Source organism: Trachemys scripta, chromosome 2 (genome assembly GCF_013100865.1).
Source record: "Trachemys scripta elegans isolate TJP31775 chromosome 2, CAS_Tse_1.0, whole genome shotgun sequence".
In the NCBI taxonomy this organism is placed as follows: domain Eukaryota; kingdom Metazoa; phylum Chordata; order Testudines; family Emydidae; genus Trachemys; species Trachemys scripta.
The window spans coordinates 9,215,835-9,238,920 of NC_048299.1; the positions used below are offsets into that span (position 1 = coordinate 9,215,835).

General features: G+C 45.5%; 1 protein-coding gene across 1 annotated transcript in view; it reads left to right on the forward strand.

Moving 5' to 3' along the window:
* Positions 1-21,161, forward strand: part of SMARCD3 (SWI/SNF related, matrix associated, actin dependent regulator of chromatin, subfamily d, member 3) — a 147,440-nt gene extending 126,279 nt beyond the window's left edge. Inside the window, exons 10-12 of the mRNA XM_034763849.1 lie at positions 6,477-6,599; positions 16,677-16,778; positions 16,919-21,161. Coding sequence (XP_034619740.1) covers positions 6,477-6,599; positions 16,677-16,778; positions 16,919-16,972 — 279 coding nt within the window. The 3' untranslated portion in view covers positions 16,973-21,161. The remainder of the gene's footprint in view (positions 1-6,476; positions 6,600-16,676; positions 16,779-16,918) is intronic.
* Positions 21,162-23,086: the final 1,925 nt, after the last annotated feature.

A 23,086-nucleotide genomic window follows, 5' to 3' on the forward strand; every position in this document is an offset into this window, starting at 1 on the left:
TGCAAGCAAGCATACTTGCATGACTGTCTGGTGCGGGGAAGATCTTTTAATCAGTCCTCAGTCTGTGTGCCTCATGCTCCGTTCCAGAGCCTGGGTATGAAAGTGAATGTGCAGAAAATGAACTTGGCACCGCCTCATTTCTTCCCCAGTCCAGTGAATCAGATTCATCAGTGTGATCCTGGACTGTACAAGATCCATGCCCTACCTCCCTCAGGACAGGTTCAAGAACTTGCTGGTGCCAGTTCTACAGTTAGAATCAAACCCAGATACAGATGTGTAAGGATGTGTCTCACCACTCTTGGTCATGTGGCCTCCTGTACCTTTGTGACACATTCACTTCAATTGCATGTGAGGTTGGTTGAGATAGGTTTACAAACTCACCAGACGTCATCTAGACATGCCTCTCTGTGAGTTCCCTCTACTCATGTCATACCTGAAATTATGGAAGGACCTCGCAAATGCCCGCAGAGGGGTCTCCTTCTGCCCCTTTCTCCCATCCAGGACCTTAGTAACAGATGCTTTACTTCTGGGTTTGGAAATGTGCATGGAAGACCTTGGTGTACAAGACCTATGGACTGCAATGAAAACAAAAATGCACATCAGTCTTCTGGAGCTCAGAGCTGTGTTCAAAGCATTCAAATCCATTCTCCAATAAATCAAGGAATAGACAATCCAAATAAGACTGAAAACATGACCACCATAGTCTTGGATGACAAGAGGTTTTTTCCCTCTCTGCCAGGAAGCCATCAGACTGAAACTAGCGCAACAGGTATTAGAACTTTCTATCAGCTGTACATTTACTTAGTATGTAGAACACTTTAGCACACAATCTTAGCAGATACTTCTCCCCCAATTGTGAATGGGAAATCAACAATACCATTCTTCAGAACATCTTCTCAGATGAGGCCGCCCTCTAGTGGACCTGTGCACGATAGAAGACAGGAAGTGTCAGATGTTCTCTTCCAAAGGTGTATGCCTACCCCCTTTCCCTATGATTCCTAGAGTGCTCTACAAGGTCAAACAGGATGATCTTCAGAGCCCGAGTCTGGCTGAGACATTTTAGGTTTCCAGACCTCCTGAACCTGTCAACTCCCAGACCGAGACTTTACCTCTGCTTCCAAATGTAGTATTGAAAAATAACAGAGATATTCTGCATCCAGGCTTGAATTTCTTTCATGTCACAGTGACTCGCATATGATGAACATCATGAAAAAAGTGCAAAAGGACAGTGATTTGGTAGCCCGGAGTAGGGAAAGCAGCATTCAGTGCCCTTATTATTTGTTTCTTCAGCCACTTTCCTATGGCCAGCCAAGCCCACTTTAAATGAATGTATCATGCTTCCTGAAATTCTGCTGTATCACAGTTAATGTTTTCGCTTCCTTTACTAATTTTGTAATTGGATCAGAAAAACAATCTCGTTTTTGAACAATGTTTATACAATGAGTTCTTTATAAACTTCCAATGCTGCTGATTGCTCCTTGCTCCACTATCCTGTTCTTCTTGTATGAGTAGTCTTGTTGGCTTCAATAGGCCTGCCCATGCAAGCACAGAGGCAGGGATTGGCCCATATATATGTTTATGTAATTTTTTGCTCTCTGTAGACCAGATTCAGGAAACAATTGAACATATTCTTTAGATCCACTAAAGTCAGTGCCACTCAAGGTCATGCTTCAAGTTTAACATTTGCTTTAGTAAAAACAACAAGGAATCCTTGTGGCACCTTAGAGACTAACAAATGTATTTGGGCATAAGTTTTCGTGGGCTAAAACCCACTTCATCAGATGCATGGAGTGAAAAATACAGTAAGCAGTATTGTGACGGGTTGGATCACAGAAACCCCCTTGGGAGCTGCCACCCGATGTGCAAAGACTACCCCTGCTTCTGTTTTCCCTGCCAGCTCAGGACTCCAGCACCCTGTCTTGCTGAGCCAGACACTCCCGTCTGGCTCCAGACACAGACCCAGGGTCTGAATCACTTGTCCCAAAGCTGCAAGTTTACCTGAAAACAGCTCGCAGTAGCGTGCTTGTCTTTAGCACTCAGATGCCCAACTCCCAATGGGGTCTAAACCCAGATAAATCCGTTTTACCCTGCATAAAGTTTATGCAGGGCAAACTCATAAATTGTTCGCCCTCTATAACACTGATAGAGAGATATGCACAGTTGTTTGCTCCCCCAGGTATTAATACATACTCTGAGTGAATTACTAAATAGAAAGTGATTTTATTAAATACAGACAGTAGGATTTAAGTGGTTCAAAGTAGTAACAGACAGAACAAAGTAAGTCACAAGCAAAATAAAATAAAATGCACAAATCTATGCCTAACCAAACTGAATACAGATAATCTCACCCTCAGAGATGCTTCAGTAAATTTTTCTCAGACTGGACACCTTCCAGGCCTGGGCACAATTCTTTCCCCTGGTGCAGCTCTTGTTGCAGCTCAGGTGATAGCTAGGGGATTCTTCATGATGGCTTCTCCCTCTCTCTGTTCTCTTCCCCCCTTTATATATCTTTTGCATAAGGCGGGAACTCTTTGTCTCTCTGGGTTTCCACCCCCACCTCACTAGAAAAGCACCAGGTTAAAGATGGATTCCAGTTCAGGTGACATGATCACATGTCACTGCAAGACTTCATTACTCACTTGCCAGCACACACATATACAGAAAGACTCACAGGTAAATACAGCCATCTGCAGACAATGGGAGTCATCAAGATTCCAAACCATCATTAATGGTCCACACTTTACACAATTACAATAGGCCCTCAGAGTTACATTTTATATTTCTAGTTTTGGATACAAGAGTGGTACATTTATATAAATCAGATGATCATACTCAGTAGATTATAAGCTTTGTAATGATACCTTACAAGAGACCTTTTGCATGAAGCATATCCCAGTTACGTTACATTCACTTATTACCGTATTTTCTCTAAAACCATCTCAGTTACATTATATTGACTTATTATCAAGTTTTTATAAAACCATATAGACTGCACAACGTCACAAGTATATATATATTACAGCACATGAAAAGATGGGAATTGCCTTACCAAATGGGGGGTCAGTGCTAACGAGGCCAATTTAATCAAGGTGGAAGTGGCCTGTTTTCAACAGTTGACAAGAAGGTGTGAATATCAACAGAGGGAAAATTGCTTTTTGTAGTGACCCAGCCACTCCCAGTCATAGAATCATAGAATATTCGGGTTGGAAGAGACCTCAGGAGTCCAATCCCCTGCTCAAAGCAGGACCAACACCAACTAAATCATCCCAGCCAGGGCTTTGTCAAGCCAGGCCTTAAAAACCTCTAAGGATGGAGATTCAACCACCTCCCTAGGTAACCCATTCACGTGCTTCACCATCCTCCTAGTGAAATAGTGTTTCCTAATAGCCAACCTAGACCTCCCCCACTGCAACTTGAGACCATTACTCCTTGTTCTGTCATCTGCCACCACTGAGAACACCCTAGCTCCATCCTCTTTGGAACCCCCCTTCAGATAGTTGAAGGCTGCTGTCAAATCCCCCCTCACTCTTCTCTTCTGCAGACTAAATAAGCCCAGTCTTTATTCAGGCCTAATTTGATGGTGTCTAGTTTGCAAATTAATTCCAGTTCTGCAGTTTCTCATTGAAGTCTGTTTTTGAAGTATTTTTGTTGAAGAATTGCCACTTTTAAGTCTGTTTTTGAGTGTCCAGGGAGATTGAAGTGCTCTCCTACTGATTTTTGAATGTTACAATTCTTGATGTCTGATTTGTGTCCATTTATTCTTTTGCGTAGAGACTGTCCGGTTTGGCTAATGTACATGGCAGAGGGGCATTGCTGGCACATGATGGTAGATGTGCAGATGAATGAGTCCCTGATGGTGTGGCTGATGTGATTAGGTCCTGTGATGGTGTCCCTTGGATAGATATGCAGACAGAGTTGGCAACGGGGTTTGTTGCAGGGATTGGTTCCTGGCTTAGTGTTTTTGTTCTGTGGTATGTAGTTGCTGGTGAGTATTTGCTTCAGGTTGGGGGGCTGACTGTAAGCGAGGACTGGCCTGTCTCCCATGGTCTGTGAGAGTGAGGGATCCTCCCTCAGGATAGGTTGTAGGTCCTTGATGATGCGCTCGAGAGGTTTTAGTTGGGGGCTGTAGGTGATGGCTAGTGGCGTTCTGTTACTTTCTTTGTTGGCCTGTCCTGTAGTAGGTGACTTCTGGGTACTCTTCTGGCTCTGTCAAACTGTTTTTTCACTTCACCAGGTTGATATTGTAGTTTTAAGAACACTTGATAGAGATCCTGTAGGTGTTTGTCTCTGTCTGAGGGATTGGAGCAAATGCGTTTGTATCTTAGAGCTTGGCTGTAGACAATGGATCGTGTGATGTGGTCTGGTTGAAAGCTGGAGGCATGTAGGTAAGTATAGCGGTCAGTAAGTTTCCAGTATAGGATGGTGTTTATGTGACCATCACTTATTAGCACTGTAATGTCCAGGAAGTGGTTCTCTTGTGTGGACTGCTCCAAGCTGAGGTTGATGGTGGGGTGGAAATTGTTGAAATCCTGGTGGAATTCCTCAAGGGCCTCCTTCCCATGGGTCCAAATGATGAAGATGTCATCAATGTAGCACGAGTAGAGGAGGGGTGCTAGGGGACGAGAGCTGAGGAAGCGTTGTTCTAAGACAGACATAAAAATGTTGGCATACTGTGGGGCCATGCGGGTAACCATAGCAGTGCCACTGACCTGAAGGTATAAATTGTCCCCAAATCTGAAATAGTTGTGAGTGAGGACAAAGTCACAAAGTTCAGCTACCAGGTTTGGTATGACATTATCAGGGATACCGTTCCTGACAGCTTGTAGTCCATCTTTGTGTGGAATGTTGGTGTAGAGAGCTTCTACATCCATAGTGGCTAGCATGTTTTTTTCTGGAGGATCACCAATGGATTGTAGTTTCCTCAGGAAGTCAGTGGTGTCTCAAAGATAGCTGGGAGTGCTGGTAGCGTAGGGCCTGAGGAGAGAGTCCACATAACCAGACAATCCTGCTGTCAGTGTGCCAATGCCTGAGATGATGGGGCATCCAGAATTCCCAGGTTTATGGATCTTGGGTAGCACATAGAATACCCCTGGTCGGGACTCTAGGGGTGGTGTAGATTTGTTCCTGTGCTTCTTCCGGGAGTTTCTTGAGCAGATGGTGCAGTTTCTTTTGGTACCCCTCAGTGGAATCAGAGGGTAATGGCCCGAGAGTTGCCTAGCAGCCTCTCGTTCATATTCCGACCTATTCATGACGACGACAGCACCTCCTTTGTCAGCCTTTTTGATTATAATGTCAGAGTTGTTTCTGAGGCTGTAGATGGTGTTGTGTTCTGCACGGCTGAGGTTATGGGGCAAGTCATGCTACTTTTCCACAATTTCAGCCCATGCACATTGGCGGAAGCACTTTATGTAGAAGTCCAGTCTGTTGTTTCAACCTTCAGGAGGAGTCCACGCAGAATCCTTCTTTTTGTAGCATTGGTAGGAAGGTTTCTGTGGGTTAGTGTGCTGTTCAGTGGTGTATTGGAAATATTCCTCGAGTCAGAGATGGCAAAAGTAGGATGCTAGGTCACCGCAGAACTGTATCATGTTCGTGGGGGTGGTGGGGCAGAAGGAGAGGCCCCGAGATAGGACAGACTCTTCTGCTGGGCTAAGTGTGTGGTTGGATAGATTAACAATATTGTTGGGTGAGTTAAGGGTACCACTGTTGTGGCCCCTTGTGCTTTAATGTTTTCCTGCATCAGTGCCTATATTTGTTGCTTTGTTTTAATAGAAACAATTCTAATTACATATTTATATAGCATCTTTCATCCAGAAAGATCCCAAAATATCTTACAGACTTAGCAAACTCGCTCAGTGTACACAGGAATCACTGCATCCTCCAGTGAAATAAGTTAGCTCTTTGACAGTGCATGCCTCACACTATCCAACTGATTAGGGCAGGATGTGAAGAAGAATTCTGTATCTAGGTGAAGTGTACGAGTAGTCAGGAAAGCAGAACATGGCCAAGATATCAGAGTTAACATGAAAAGAAGAACAGGAGTACTTGTGGCACCTTAGAGACTAACAAATTTATTAAAGCATAAGCTTTCGTGGACTACAGCCCACTTCTTTGGATGCATATAGAATGGAACATATATTGAGGAGATATATATACACACATACAGAGAGCATAAACAGGTGGGAGTTGTCTTACCAACTCTGAGAGGCCAATTAATTAAGAGAAAAAAACTTTTGAAGTGATAATCAAGCTAGGCCAGTACAGACAGTTTGATAACAGAGTTATAACAGAGATAATAGAGTTAACATGCTTATTCGTGGGAAAGATGCCTTGGGATCCTTAATAACTGTAATTTGTCAAAATGACAGTTCTGTGTTTCATATGAATTACAGATGGGCTGAAGAGGATAAACTCAGACTCACTGTGGCTTGGGGACACGTAAATACAAGAACGTCCATATTATTTCTTCTACTTTTCAGATTCATGAGACAATCGAATCTATAAACCAGCTAAAGATACAACGTGATTTCATGCTGAGTTTCTCCAAAGATCCCAAAGGATACATTCAAGACCTTCTCCGATCCCAGAGCAGGGATCTCAAGGTGAGCCGGGGTTCAGGGTGGGAAGAGGAGGCAGTGGAGCACGGGCTTGAGCTGTGCATTTTTCAGATTCATAGATTCCAAGGACAGAAGGGACCATTGTGATCATCTAGTTTGGCTTCCTGTATAACACAGGCGATAGAACGTCCCCAAAATAATTCCTAGAGCAGATCTTTTAGAAAAATTGTCATGTGAGAGAAGTGTTTGTAGTTCACAAAGGTTTTAACAAATATTTTTGAACAGATCTGATCCATGTAGCTTTACTAAAAAATTGGTAAAGTATTTTATTTGCGATTTTGAGCACCTAAGAGCATGGTAGGTGCTTTGCCATACAAATCCCCCTTTAAGACTCACCTTTGCCCTGATGTATACAAAAAGCAGCCAGGTGATAATGACTAGTTAGAGGGCAAGTCTGACTACTGTTTTTAATAAAAAACACTGTTTATTTTGTCCACCTATTGTGTTTTCGCCTTGGCCAGGGACTGCCTTTTATTTCATGACTATAGCACCCAACACAATGAAGTTTTGATCATTGACTGGGAACTCTAGGTTTTACTGCAGTAGAATAATGAATAATAATGGTTCACAGAAACAAATAAAGACACTTTCCCTTCCTTGCAGAAGTCCTGAATGCAGATGTATATTTGACTTGTCTGCGTGGAGTTGATAACTAAACTGCTATGATTAGATGATGAGTTTGGGGTGTAGGGCTGAGCTGGGGCCCTCTGGCTATGAAATTAAATCCTATGAAGTTGTACAAAACACAGCTACACAATCCCACAGTGTCTCAATATAACTTTTGCTTGATTTTAATTTCCTTAAAACAATAAAAAAGGAGATTGAATGCCAAGCCCTATTACTGCGATATTGAAGATGCCAGTTTAAATATTCAAAAATCAGTAACTGAGAAATTTCAGTCTTTTTTTTTGAGTAATACTAACGTCCCACATTGTACTTAGGTAGGATTTTCAATTACTAGTTAGATTATTACACTGTATGCTATGGTAAATCACTATCTTACCTCCAAAAAAACTTTAAATTAAATTTAATATGGCTACAATAAATAACAATAATTATTTATGTCTCACCCAAAACTGCTATGCACCTCACTAAATGTGTAAAAGAAGTAGCCCAATGGCTGAAGAATTTACAATGTAAAATTAGACCAAACACAAAGAGAAATAAGAGAACCCTTATACAAAATATGTGACAAGAACAGCACATTTAAAAATGAGCATTAAACAAATGGAAACTCTAATTCTTGTTCAAGTGATGGTCCCTATGTGGATTCTAAACATGGGTGAGCATGCACGTGGCAGGAACAGCAAGAACTGTTAATAGTAGTGTCCATTGACCTGCACATGGATCGTGCATCGCTGCTTGGCGCATCCGAGGCTTTAAGAGGCTGTGCGAGTCGACATCACTCCAGTTCCCTCTTATTGCCACGTGGCCAGAGTCGCAACCCCAGTTCCTCAGTGCTCTTAGCTTGCTAAGAGAATTGCTTCTGTTCGTTGTACATAGTTTTCTTCTAGTTTTAGTTGTTTGTTGTCCGTTTGTTCATCATCAGTTAGTTAGTTTTCTGTTGGACTTCTCCCCTCTGGGGACTCCCCCCCCTGCCCGGGGACTATGGCCTGGCAGTAGGATTAAAACACTGTGCTTCGTGCCCATGCTACTTCTCTGTGAGTGACGAGCACCAGCGTTGTCTTTATTGCTTTGGTGAGGCTCACGTCGCTGCCTGCTGCTCCATCTGCCGATCGTTCCCGCCGCGCACGTGGGAGGCCAGAGAACTCTGCCTCCGCAAGCACATGCACTCCTGGCTTCGGGACTCACTGATCCTCTGGAATGACATTCAACACTGGCAGTGAGCACCTCCCCACGCCCTTTCTGACTGGCATTGATGGCACCGGTGCACCTGCCAAAAGCCCACCATTCACATAAGAAGCACAAGAGTGGGCACAAGAGTGGCTCCCCGACAGGGACTGCCCCCAAATGCAATGTTGCCGCCACAAGCTGTGCCAGGTCGGCTGAGAAGTTGTATGCTGACCCGGATGTTCCTGCTCCGAAGAAGTCTCGCTCTGAGCACAAGTTCAAGCACCGCCCTCCACCAGCACCACCACCAGACATGGTGACTGGCCCACCACCATCGCCCCTGCCTCTGTCAACTCCGTCATGCCTCTGTCAACTCCGTCATGCCCATCCGGACTTGTCCGCTCGGTGCTGTGCACACCGGGACATTTGTCCCCCCTCACACCAACTGCTGAGCTCATGCTGTTCTGTGCAGGCTCCCCTGCCCACTCCAGGCCTCCAGTTGCTCTCCGCCTACCATCTCCCACGGACGAGCTGCTCCTGCTCCAGCCTCTCACTTCGCTCCACACTTCTCCCCCAGGCCTTTCCACAGGTGTGCCTCTGCTCCTGGACCATCCCACCTTTCCTGCACTGACAGTCCCAATGGCTCTATCCCTACCAGACCTGTCGTCCAATTCCGAGCGGTCCTGCCTACCAGACCCCACCTTTTCACCTGCATGGTCCTAAAGCCTGGACCCTTGGTGCCAACCATACCCTCTGGTGTATGCTCTGCTGGCCAACCCATGGTTCCACTGCCTGCGGGTGCCGCTGTTGCCTGGCAACCCCTACGCCTGGCCCTACTGGGCAGCCTGGAACCCCTGCCATGAGCGTGGGATGCCATCTCGCTCACAGCACCAACCATCTCCGTAACACACAGCCCCTCCCTCTGTCTTCAAGGAACCTCCAGCCATCCCCACTTCGACGGTACTGGTGGTATCTTTGCTACCTCCAGTCTATACAGGCACCTCCTTGTCTTCAGACGATCTCATCATTTCTCCCACTCTCTCTCTCCCTGCTGACCATGTGCAGTACTAGGACTTACTTCGACGTATGGCCATGGCCCTCAATCTGCCTGTCGAAGATGTCCAGGACCCACAGGATTAATTCCTGGACATCCTACAATCCCGTGGACTCTCATGTACTGCCCTTTCTATCCATGATGCCCTCCTGCAACTGGCCCAGACTGTTTGGCACTCTCCAGCCTCCTATGCCTCTACACTAAAGCAGGTGGAACACCAATACTTCATGCCCTCCAAGGGCAGGGACTTTCTTTTCACCCATCTGCCTCACAACTCGCTGGTGGTCCAAGCCGTGACCAAGCACACCTGCCAGCACCACCTGCAGTCCACAGCCCCTGATCAGGCTACCAAGAAGTTGGACCTCCTGGGCTGCAAGGTTTACTCCTCCGCTGGCCTCCAATTCCACACTGCCAGCTACTAGGTCATCCTGGCCAAGTATGACTTCCTTTCATACTCCAACCTTGTGGACTTCCAGGTCTTCCTCCCCCAAGAGAAACAGCAGGACTTCCAACATCTCCTAGATGAGGGTAAGTTGGTGGCCAAGGTGGCTCTCCAGGCCATGGTTGATGCTGCCGATACGGCATCCCACTTGCTGGCATCTGGAGTCATCCTTTTTCAGGACTCCCTGGCTCCAGTCTAGCAGCTTCCCAAAACAGGTCCAGACCACCCATGAGGACTTCCCCTTCGACAACCACAAGTTGTTCAGTGACAAAATGGATGAGTTTTTGCATTCCCACAAAGACTCTTGTGCCACTCTCCAGTCACTGGGCCTTTATACCCCGCCCTCGGCCCACATACCAGCCTTACTGTACCTCGACAACTGGCTGATCAAAGGCCACTCCAGATCTCAAATGGAAGAGAAGGTCGGCTTCATAAGAAGGATGTTCGTCAAACTGGGTCTCCTTCTAAATGAGGCCAAATTGACACTGTCCCCGGTGCAGAGGATAGAGGATAGGGGCGGTGCTAGACTTGACTCAAGCCAGGGCATACCTCCCAGAAGCCAGATTTCAGTCACTGGGCGACATCATATGGGGCCTCAGGCAGTTCCCCACCACTACAACAAGGAACTGCCTGAAACTTCTGGGCATATGGCCCTTGTACCTACGTAGTACAGCATGCCATACTCAGGCTTCGCCTGCTCCAGTCATGGCTAGCATCAGTATATCGACCAGTTTGAGACACTTTGGACAGCACTGTAACCCTGCCTCGCCCAATACTAAACTCCCTCCTGTGGTGGCTCGACCCACAGGTAGTTTGTGCAGGAGTACCCTTCACCAGCCCCCAGCCATCCCTCTCATTAGTGATAGATGTGTCAGATCTGGGATGGGGGGCACATTTGGGAGATCTCAGGACACAAGGCCTCTGGTCTTGGGTAGACCTCTCTCTGCATATCAATGTCAGAGAACTGAGAGCGGCATGCCTGGCGTGCCAGGCTTTCAGAATCCATATATCAGGGAGATGTACGCTCCTCTCCCCTGTGCCAGGAAGCCCTCATGCTGTGGGACTTCTGTGTAGAGCACTCGATACACCTGTAAGCATCTCATCTCCCTGGGATACAGAACAAGCTGGCGGACAGCCTCAGCCACTCTTTTCACGGCCACAAGTGGTCCCTCCGTCCGGAAGCTCAATATTCCATCTCTGGGGCTTTCTCCAAATAAACCTGTTCAGCACACGTAGCAACAGGAAGTGTCAGCTATTCTGATGCTTCCTGAATCACAGCCCAGGCTACACCGCAGATGCGTTCCTACTTCCATATCTCCTATATGCGTTCCTGCCAGACAGTCTCTACGCAAAAGACTAAATGGACACAAATCTGACATCAGGAATCATAACATTCAAAAACCAGTAGGAGAACACTTCAGCCTTTCTGGTCACTCAGTAACAGACTTAAAGGTGGCAATTTTGCAACAGAAAAGCTTCACAAACAGACTCCAATAAGAAACTGCTGAACTTGAATTAATATGCAAACTAGATACCATTAACTTTGGCTTGAATAGAGACTGGGAGTGGCTGGGTCATTACACAAATTGAATCTATTTCTCCATGTTAAGTATCCTTACACCTTTTTGTCAACTGTCTGAAATGGGCCATCTTGATTATCACTACAAAAGTTTTTTTCTCCTGCTGATAATAGCCCACCTTAATTAATTAGCCTCTTAGAATTGGTAGGGCAACTTCCACCTTTTCATATTCTCTGTATGTATATATATATCTTCTTACTATATGTTCCATTCTATGCATCTGATGAAGTGGGCTGTAGCCCACAAAAGCTTATGTTCAAATAAATTTGTTAGTCTCTAAGGTACCACAAGTACTCCTGTTCTTTTTGCGGATACAGACTAACACGGCTGCTACTCTGAAACCTTATTTATGTCAATTACCTTAGAAGGTCATTTACATTCTTTGGATTGTTGAGAGGATTTTTTAATATTGTTGCCATATATTTTGTATAAGAATATCATGTTCTGGGGTGCAATTTAGACCAGTGAGGGACTGTGTCACTGCCAGCCCTGTAAACCAGGGTGCCTCACAATGCTTTGCTGCTGTAGTTCCCAACCTGGGCTACTCACAACCATCCTACCACATGCTGTAAGAATCTTGAAAGTGCCTGGTAGGACAGCTACCAAGGGGATGGGAAATTGGTTTGCCATCTATGGATAACAGTAGTTGGCTTAACCTTCCCCAGGTGACTGGTTAAAGTGCCCCTGCTCAGTTTGGTCTTGAAGGGACAAGAAATGTGACAATGTGGGAAATTTGATGATATTTTTATGATTCCAGTGTCCACCTCAGTTTCCCTTGCACTGAGTGTAAAGAGCAGGAGACATGAGGTGTGTGAGTCATGGAACTGACTGGGGTGATATGACTGGGTCATTAAGGACTGGCTAGAACCAACTCATCGCAATAGAAGATCTTATAGTGATAACTAAAACCCCAGTGACCAAAGATTAACACCAACTACAGAAGCAGCTGATGTGAACACAGCATGGCTATATCCGGCTGAGGATGTGAGGGAGATTCCCAAACCTGAGCCATTCTTTTTAGGTGACAAATCTGAGGAACGGTCCCAGATTGAGGTGTCATTAAAGGAGGTTTTTGGAACAAATTGAAAAACTAAACAGTAATAAGTCACCAGGACCAGATGGTTTTCACCCAAGAGTTCTGCAAATGTGAAATTGCAGAACTACTAACTCTAGTCTGTAATATCATTTAAATCAGCTTCTGTAACAAATGACTAGGGCAGAGGTGGCCAAACTATGGCCCATGGGCCATATCCTGCCCACGGGACTGTCCTGCCCGGCCCTTGAGCTTCTGGCTGGGGAGGCTAGCCCCCAGCCCCTCCCCCACAGCCTCAGCTCGCCGTGCTGCCAGCCCTCTGGGCGGTGGGGCTGCGAGCTCCTGCCAGGCAGCGGGACTGCAAGAGCCACCAGGTGTAGTGTATTAAATTGCTCCCATAGGAATGTGCTACTTACGGAGCACCAGGACTGGCAGCCGTAAGTAGTACACTGTAAGTAGCACATTCCTATGGGGAGCAATTTAATACACTACACTGTAGGGAAGGTCCCCGTCCCCTATCCGCCCCTCCCACTTCCTGACCCCTGACTGCCCCCCCTCAGAACGTCCGACCCATCCAACCACCCCTACTCCTGGTCCCCTGACTGCCCCCCCAGGACCCCCTGCCCCTAACCTCCCCCTGGGACCCCACCCCCCCATCCAACCCCCCCTGCTTCCTGTCCCCTGACTGCCCCGACCCCTATCCACACCCCTGCCCCCTGACAGGCCCCTCGGGACTCCCACGCCTATACAACTGCCCCTGTTCCCTCTCCCCTGATGCCCCCCGGGACCCTCTGCCCCTTAGCCAACCCCCCTGCTCCCCACCCCCTTACCATGCCGCTCAGAGCACCAGGCCTGGCAGCCGTAAGTAGCACACCGTAAGTATCACATTCCTACGGGGAGCAATTTAATACATTATACCTGCCCTCCATACACTTTCGGAACCCTGATGTGGACCTCAGGCCAAAAAGTTTGCCCACACCTGGACTAGGGGATGATAATGTGACGCCAATTTTTAAAAAGGGCTCCAGAGGTGATCCTGGCAATTACAGGCTGGTACGCCTGACTTCTTCAGTACCGGGCAAACTGGTTGAAACTATAGTAAAGAACAAAATTGTCAGACATATAGATTAACATAATTTGTTGGGGGAAGAGTCAACATGGTTTTTATAAAGGGAAATCATGCCTCACCAATCTACTAGAATTCTTTGAGGGGGTCAATAAGCATGTGAACAAGGGGGATCCAGTGGATATAGTGTATTTAGATTTTCAGAAAGTCTTTAACAAGGTCCCTCACCAAAGACTCTTAAGCAAAGTAAACTGTCATGGGATAAGAGGGAAGATCCTCTCATGGATTGGTAACTGGTTAAAAGGTAGGAAACAAAAGGTAGGAATAAATGGTCATTTTTCAGAATGGAGAGAGATAAATAGTGGTGTCCCCCAGGGGTCTGTACTGGGACCAGTCCTATTCAACATATTCATAAATGATCTGGAAAGAAGGGGCAAACAGTGAGGTGGCAAAATTTGCAGATGATACAAAACTACTCAAGATAGTTAAGTCCCAGACAGACTGCAAAGAACTAAAAAAGGATCTCTCAAAAGTGGGTGACTGGGCAACAAAATGGCAGATGAAATTCAGTGTTGATAAATATGAAGTAATGCATATTGGAAAACATAATCCCAACTATACATATAAAATGATGGGGTCTAAATTAACTGTTACGACTCAAGAAAGAGATCTTGGAGTCATTGTGGATAGTTCTCTGAAAACATCCGCTCAATGTGCAGCAGCAGTCAAAAAAGTGAACAGAATGTTGGGAATCATTAAGAAAGGGATAGATAAAAAGACAGAAAATATCATATTGCTGCTATATAAATTAATGGTACGCCCACATCTTGAATACTGCGTGCAGATGTGGTCGCCCCTTCTCAAAAAAGATATATTGGAATTGGAAAAGGTTCAGAAAACAGTAACAAAAATTATTAGGGGTATGGAACGGCTGCCATATGAGGAGAGATTAATAAAACTGGAACTTTTCAGCTTGGAAAAGAGACAACTAAGGGGGGATATGATAGAGGTCTATAAAATCATGACTGGTGTGGAGAAAATAAATAAGGAAGTGTTATTTACTCCTTCTCATAACACAAGAACTAGGGGCCACTAAATGAAATTAATAAACAGCAGGTTTAAAACAAACAAAAGGAAGTATTTTTTCACACAATGCACAGTCAGCGTGTGGAACTCTTTGCCAGAGGATGTGGTTAAGGCCAAGACTATAACAGGATTCAAAAAAGAACTAGTTCATGGAAGATAGGTCCATCAATGACTATTAGCCAGGATGGGCAGGGATGGTATCCCTAGCCTCTGTTTGGCAGAAGCTGGGAATGGGTGATGGGATGGTTCACTTGATAATTATCTGTTCTGTTCATTTCCTCTGGGGCACCTGGTATTGGCCACTGTCGGAAGACAGGATACTGGGCTAGATGGACCATTGGTCTGACCCAGTGTGGCCATTCTTATGTTCTTAAAAACAAGAGGTGTCAGGTATCTGTGTTAAGAACTGGCCTCACAAAGACACAGGAGCTCTCAACTGAGACTAAGGCCTTGGCTACACTTACCCGGTAGTTCGACGGCTGGAAATCGAACTTCTGGGTTCGACTTATCGCGTCTAGTCTGGACGTGATAAGTCGAACCCGGAAGTGCTCGCCGTCGACTGCGGTACTCCAGCTCGCCGAGAGGAGTACCGCGGAGTCGACGGGGGAGCCTGCCTGCCGCGTGTGGACCAAGGTAAGTTCGAACTAATTCGAACTAAGGTACTTCGAACTTCAGCTACGTTATTCACGTAGCTGAAGTTGCGTACCTTAGTTCGAATTAGGGGGGTAGTGTAGACCAAGCCTAAGACAAAGGAACAGAGACAGAGAAAGGAAGCCAAATGGTTCCTACAGCAGCATGGCTCAAGGGAGCCCTGAGGTTGGCCAATCTAAAATCTGTCCTAGGGCTGGTCTACAGTGAAGAGTTACACCAGCATAGCTATGTCTCTCAGGAGTGTGAAAAATGCACACCCCTGAGGGAGAGACTTAGTTAAAACACCCTAATCCCCAGAGTAGAGAGCACTAGGTTGATGGAAGAATTCTTCCACTGACCTAGCTAACACCTCTCAGGGAGGTAGATTACATACAGTGATGGAAGACACCCCCCCCCCCCCCCCCTCCCATCGCTGTAGTAAGTGTCTACACTGAAAAAAATACAGCGGTGCAGCTGTGACACTGTAGTTTTTTAAGTCTGGACATAGCCTTATCCTTTGCTTCTGTGTGTTAACTTAAGAACTTCCTGATGCTGTGTTCCGGTTGACTAATAAACCCTACTCTGTTTCGGAGAAGGCTGCATGGAGCTGCAGCAGATACTTGCTGAAGTGCATTGATCTCTGAAGAGGGTAAAAGTCTCTTAACAAGAGTGTGCTTTAGCCAGACTAGCTGGGCAAAGCTTAAGGTGAGAAGCGGGAGTGCTGGAGCCTGGAAGCACAGTCTAGGAGACATTGAGGCCATGCGGCGTATCCTTGTGGAAAAATGTAAACCCTTGGGGGTTTTGCACACTGAAGGGGTCCTCCCAGGGAACTATTTACAAGCCAGGGCATAGCATAGATTCTGTGCATTTGTGACTGTGCAATGCACTAAATGTCCCCTGCCTTGTTCTGTAACAACAGTTATATTTGCTCAGCTTTTCAAAGCAGTGCAGGGGATTTGGTCATTGCTTTTAATGACTTAAAGTTCCCTGCACTGCTTTGAAAATCTCAACCATTTAAAGATTTTTCTTTCCTCATAAGTTGTTCAAATCTTTTTATATTTTCTTGCCGATATTGAAAAAGTACCTCAAGTTTCTGGCCAATTTTGAGCCTTCAGTTTTCTCCCCTTTCCTAATTTATTAATTGACTGACTTTCTCCATAGCAGTTCTTTCCCTGTTGGGAAATGGAGTGGGGTCAGGAGAGATATGGATTTTAGATAAGGACAGCACTGTAGTAAGGGTTTTTGGTTAAGATCCTGACAATTTAATGCTGGTGAGGGAGCCGCATAGCCATTGCTGGGACACTTTGATGCCAGGTATGTTAGAGGGTTACATGCAGATTATAAGAGATATGGTAAAGAATCGTTGCATCTCTGCCACAGGTGATGACTGATGTGGTTGGGAACCCTGAGGAGGAGCGTAGAGCTGAATTTTATCATGAGCCCTGGTCCCAGGAGGCTGTGAGCAGATATTTCTACTGCAAGGTAAGGAGGAAATGTAACTTAGCCTGCTTGTGTCATGCATGCTGGCTAACTGGGCGTGGGCAGAGGGAATCCTTCTGCCTGCTGATTGATAATGTGTGAATCTGCATAATTGTACAGACCTATAATTTTTATTCTTTCAGATCCAACAGCGCCGGCAGGAACTGGAACAGTCTCTGGGAGTGCGTAACACATAAACATTATTCACAACCTCCCATTGGCATCATGAATCTAGAGCCAGTGGACGTCTCAGTGTTACTTAGCTCACTGTTACACATGGACTTGCTTAATGACTGGACAAGAATCTGCCATCAGCACCACCAGTCACAACACCAGCTTTAGCGTGACCCCTGAAAATCCTGCTAATGTGAGTGTCTCAAACCATTCCAGGCCGGAGAGGGCACAAGATTTCTATTCCTCATTGAGGTGTCCATATTAATAAGGATTAAAAGTTCAGCCATCTACTTGCATCATTGAGTTTTAGTAGAAAGTTCAGACACTACACAGCAAACTTATTGGACTATACCATATATTCATGGATGGGGGGGATGCGGATGCTAGATGTTACAGGAGACTGTGGATGTGGAGAAACAAAGGCGGTTCTCATTCTTCATGGTTTCAGCTGTGATCTGAGAGTCTCCTATGACAACTTTCTGCACTGATAATTCCCTGAAATTGGACAAAATGTTCTCTCTTCCAGCTGTGGAATCATTCAGTTACCCAAACACAGCTTCCATTCCAACTGGAACTGGCCAAGGGGCTGCCCTCCCCCATGGGAGAGAAAGATTTCTGCCCATTAAGTGACAAAACATCTAAAAGGAAGAGGTACAGTCAGACCATTCATTCTGCAAGACCTTATCCCATTGAGTGAAAGATGGAGTGAAGTCTGTTTCACCACACAAGCCAATAACTCATCATGATGCTCAAATTTGCCATGCTAAGAGGAAAATAACTGCCTCTCTGATAAGAAAACTGCCAGTGACATAACTGGAGCCAGTAGTGGTGAGGTTGGAGCCAAAATGAAGCATTCTGGGAAAGTGGAAATGATCTAGTGGTGCTTTGTGTGTATAACTGCTTTAGCTACAGTTAGTATTACTGGAAGGCTACAATGTAAGGTATCTGATTTCATTATTTCTGTGTTGTGCTGGCTGTAACATTAGGAACAGTGCTCAAGAGACGTTTCCTCCTGATTACTGAAGTGCTGCAGCGTCCAAGATGTGCAACTTCATAGCATGTAAGAAAATTGCAGTGACTTCTCTTCTCTGACTCCATGGATGAACCCTATGTTTCAACCACAGATGTACTACCTATACCAGAAAAAACTTTCAACCCCTTTATTTAATCTGTAACTGTACTTCAGGATGCTGCTGGGTTACAAGCACTATCTGCCTCAATCAAGTTCCAGCAGTAGAGATTGAGAACTAGAAAAAACAGCTTCCCTCGAGAAGTATAGGAGATCCAGGCTATGAAAATTACAACCTATTAAACAGCCAAGAAGTAGGGAGCAGTGGCACATGCCCACTCTTCAAACTCCAAATCTATGTAGCTCCCAGGTCAGTCTTTAATAATAACCTACCATGATTCCCAGCCCAAAAAGCAGTTGCCAAAGTTGAATGAATGACATTAATGATTGAGAAATTGAACTCCTCTTCTGGGATACTCCTACTTGCATCCTTTTCTTCACTCTCATGCAAGGAAAAATAAGTTCAGGTTTGTAGTGCACTGTTCTTCTCAACAATGTAGTTTGTTTTAATATTGCTATCTCCTCCTCTGTCATCTTTGCAGGTCTTCCCTGTTGGGGAATTGTCCTCTTCTGGTGTACTCCTGAGTTTCCTTTGTCCAGTTCTGGAAGGGGACATCCATGCCTCTTCATCCATGTCTCTCTGCTTTTGTATATCATAGCTTTCACTCTGACCATTGTGTTCAGAGACCTGTTTGGGCGTTTGAATTTGGATTGTGATGATGTAACAGTCAGTACTATCTTATAAATTAATTTGGTGTGAGACAGATCCCTGCTTTGTCCTGGATAGTGAGGCCTTTTATTGTAAATGGGGGAGCATACTCCTCAATGCTTGGGCTAAACCGTTTCAATTTTAAAACCACTCCAGTACTGCAGTCTTAAGCTAAGGCTAGAGTGGGAATGTAAGGTTCCTGGGATGTGAAAGATATTCAGCTCTCATTTACTCCATTAACCTGACCACAGGCAAAACATTCTGAAGGGAAACAGAGTGAGTTATCTGCAACTGTGCTTCCATATTTATTAGGCTGCTGTATCAGTTGTGTGCATGCTATCCAGTGTGTAGGCTCTTTTCAGTACATGTTAAACAGAGCAGCTACATTCAGAGGATGGGTTCAGTCTCCAGGAATAAGAAATACATAAATAATACTTGTTTGTTTGTGTGTGTGTGTGAGGAAAGGAAGAGCAGGGGCTGGGGCATAAGTATGCAGCACATGTGCCAGAGAACTTTAGATTAGGTAAATTTTCCCCTTCAGGTGCCAGATGGTCATGTGTGGAGATTCCAGCTGTGCTGCCTCCACTGATAAGAGAAGATGGAGTGGCAACAGCCTTTCTTGCTTATACAAGTCTGACTCAGTCCAGGATTTAATTGGACATTTCTATTACCCCAGGTCTGTGCTTTCTGGTCAGGTTATTCAGAATCACCATCAGTGTTGTTGCTTCCAACTTAGATATTTTTACCACTACAGTATGTTAATGCCATAGATTAACTAGCGATAACACTGAATATATCCAGCTAGAGGTTGTATTCTCAGAGTCTCCCCCAATGTTGTCCAGAATTATATTCCCCAATGATTATTCTTAGGAATGGCTGATGGCGATCTCCCTTGGCTGAACTGATTATGGAGTTTGATTTTTGTCGTTTAGAAACAGTCCTGCTCCTGCTCTTTTACTGAGGAAGTAAAGAGAGAAACAGTCCCTTGTATTATGGCAGTACAGCCAGGAGCTTGAGCCAATACTGTAAGCAAGAAGGGAAATTGTATGTAGGGAGAAACAATAGAGCAGGATTGGGTAGAAGCCGAACAGCATTGTAATAATGGCAGAATTTGAACAATAAACTAAATTGAATAAACTTAATGGATAGAAGAGGTTAGGAAGGCTCTGGAGAAAGCTCTCAGCAGATGATGATAGAGGCAAATCCTGCCTAGTGCAGGGAAAGGGCCTACATGGACTAAAAGATCCTTTCTGGCTATTCTATTTTGATGCTATAGGACAACACAAATCTATGCAGGGTGCAACAAAAAAGTCTAGCATCTGTCAGAGAAAGGGGGTAGATAACAGCATATAGGTCCATATCTATATATATATGGTGTAAACTAGAACCTATAGCAGATGACTGGGAACGGTTTAGTGCAGAATCCATGGTGTGCCAATGCATGGGGACAAGGAAGGTGCATCTTGGAGTTAAACTGTGAAATTGGCAGATTTGTAACACTCTTTTAGTGATCCCTGCTTTGCACAGTGGATAAGGATTCAGAGGCAGTGCTTTCTAGAAAGTACAGAATGAAAAGACCTATTTGGCCATCTAGTCAGTTCCCCCAAATGGGTGGCAGAATACAGCGGTGGGAAGACATGGAGCAGAGAGCACTCGAAGTGCTATTAAATCATAGCACAGACTAATCAGTGCAATATCATTTGGATATAGCACAGTCCATGTAATTCGGTATGCTCTCTGTGTGTATGCAAGTATAGATATATATGTGGAATAACCAAGTGAGACAGCCAGTCTGATAACTACTGTGTAGGCTAGAAAATGGGTAGGCAGGGCACAGCCCAATAGTCTGTCATAAACTTTGTCTGAATTATGGACATTGTAGAAATTTTTTTCACCATTACTAACACTGGTTCAGATGAAACTCGTAGTATTGGCCATTCTAGTGCAGAAAGCACTCCAGCTGCCAAAACTGATTGTAGCACCATGTTTAGAATTGTGCCTTGCAGCATTGGATGGCACAGTCCTGGAGCAGCTTGTGAGTCACCTACAATAGAATGCCCTTGTTAATACTTGTGCAGTCAAGACTGTAGTCAGGTTTCTTTCTGTTAAATGCTCTTCCACATGCAGTGGAAGCAGGGGAGGGCAAAGCAGACTGTTTTCCTGAAGAGTGCTTCCTCCTTTCTTGTAACTGCTCTGTTGTTCAGTGAGCTGCTTCTGATCCATCAGATCTTACCTTGTATGACAAACAGCTTTGCCAATCTTATTCAGGAATGGAACTCCATAACGTGTGTGTGTGTTTGGGGGGGGGGGGGGGCGGAGAGAGTGACAAGAGAGAGCGAGATTTCCTCTACTGTGTAGCCACCATATCTTTGTTGTACGATGCAGAGTGATTCGTAGAAAAGCTTTTAACAATAAATAATTTGTTCCTTTGTAACCTTTGCATTTGCATTACATTTCTCAACAAAGCAAGCTCCATAAGCCCACTGTGAAACAATTGCACAGTTGTTTGCGAATTTTTTCAACACAGCACAAACAGAAGATTTCTGCAACTTCTTGCTCTTTCTGGCAACTCAGTGGACTTCAGTATCTGCCTGAAGATTGCAAGCACAGCTCTGAGATTTTTGTGGGGTTGGGGAGAGAAGGTGTTTACAGGTCAACTGAAGGGCCAAACTGTGACTCATGTTTACATATGTCTACAATGGGAAATTGAAAAGCCAGATTTTCCTGCTGAGTCCCAGCCACCATCAGAAATGTCTGTCATCATTCATTTGGGTTTCTTGCTGCCATTGGAAAAAGACTCGACACAGTGAATATTTGTTTTTTGGGCACCACCTCTTTAAAGGGATTGGGATAAGGGCATTTCTGGGCAGCGTCCATCTTGCCATTGCTTGTCTAATTTATTTCAGTGGCAGCTTTGGGGTTGCATCACCTCCAGCTGTACCACTGAGAGCACCATATGAAAATCCTGAAGAACTGAATAATCCCCCAAAATCCTAAGTGTAGGTAAGTCTACCCACTTGGTCTCTGAGTGCTTGGCCTCTGAGCGCCCTCATCTTTAGTATTCTGTGACAAGAGCAGTGTCCAGCTGGTAATGCTGCTGGGATACTCAGGTCAAGTTGGAGTGGGCTGAAGGCAGGGAGTGGGCCCAGAACAAGCTGTATCAGAAAATGGAAACATGGGAGGGCGTGGGAGTGCAGCAGTACAAAGGTGAGGGGTTTTTCATTGTCTATCATTTTCTCAGGGAGTCTGAGACCAGGAGCAGGGAAAAAGTAGGTTTCAGCTGGTGGCAAGGTGTCAGGAGTACCTGGACAGGGCCAGCTCCAGGCACCAGCTTAACAAGCAGGTTCTTGGGGCGGCGGGCGGCTTAGGGAGAGGGGCGGCACCTGCGGCAATTCAGGGGCAGCAGGTCCCGCACTCCCTCTAGGAGCAAAGGACCTGCCACTGAACTGCCGCCGCCGATTGTGGCTTTTTTTTTTTTTTTTTTTTTTTGCTTGGGGCGGCAGAAATGCTGGAGCCGGCCCTATACCTGGACTTTGTTCAGTTCCTCAGTGAGGGTGGAAGACATGGGTGAGTGAAGTGACTCTATTTTACTGCAGTTCAGTGAGGCCTTTGTGACTATATTTGGTATTTCAAAGGCTCCCACCAGCATGGGTGTAAAGCATATTACCAAGATCAAATGTTCATTTGAGCCAATTTAGCAAGATGCAAGAACTGTGTAGGAGACAGTATTTAAGGTAACAACAAGCTAAGGAGCTGTATAGAATAAATGCATGCTGAAAGCATACAGTGAGCAAAAGGGAGATATCAAGCGAGTGCACCTGGAGCTAGCAGCAATTTAAGGTGAGAGTGTGAGTCAAAGAGAGCTCTAGAGTTACAGTTAGAGCTAGGGGTAAAGGATTTGTATTAGGGTGACACTGAGTGTTAGAGTTTGGGTGAGGGGGTAGTGTTAGAGTCGGGGTGAGGGTTAGAGTTAGGGGTTAGGGTGAGGTTAGGGTCAGGATTAGGGTAGGGGTTAGGGGTAGGGTCGGGGTTAGGGGGAAGGGTTTAGTATTAGGGTTTCGGTGAGGGTGAGATTAGGGTTAGGGTCAGGGTTTGGTTAGGGTTAGGTTTAGGGTCAGGGTTTAGGGGGAGGGTTTAGGGGTGGGGGAGGGTCAGGGGTAGGTGTGGGGTGAGGGTTAGGGTTTAGAGTTTAGGGTTCGGTTAGGGTTAAGGGTTAGGGTTTAGGGTTAGGTTAGGGTTAGGGTAGGTTAGGGGTCAGGGTTAGGGTTTAGGGTCAGGGGTAGGGTTAGGGTTAGGGTTGGGTTAGGGTTAGGGTTTAGGGGTTGGGGTGAAGGTAGGTTAGGGTAGGGTTAGGGTTAG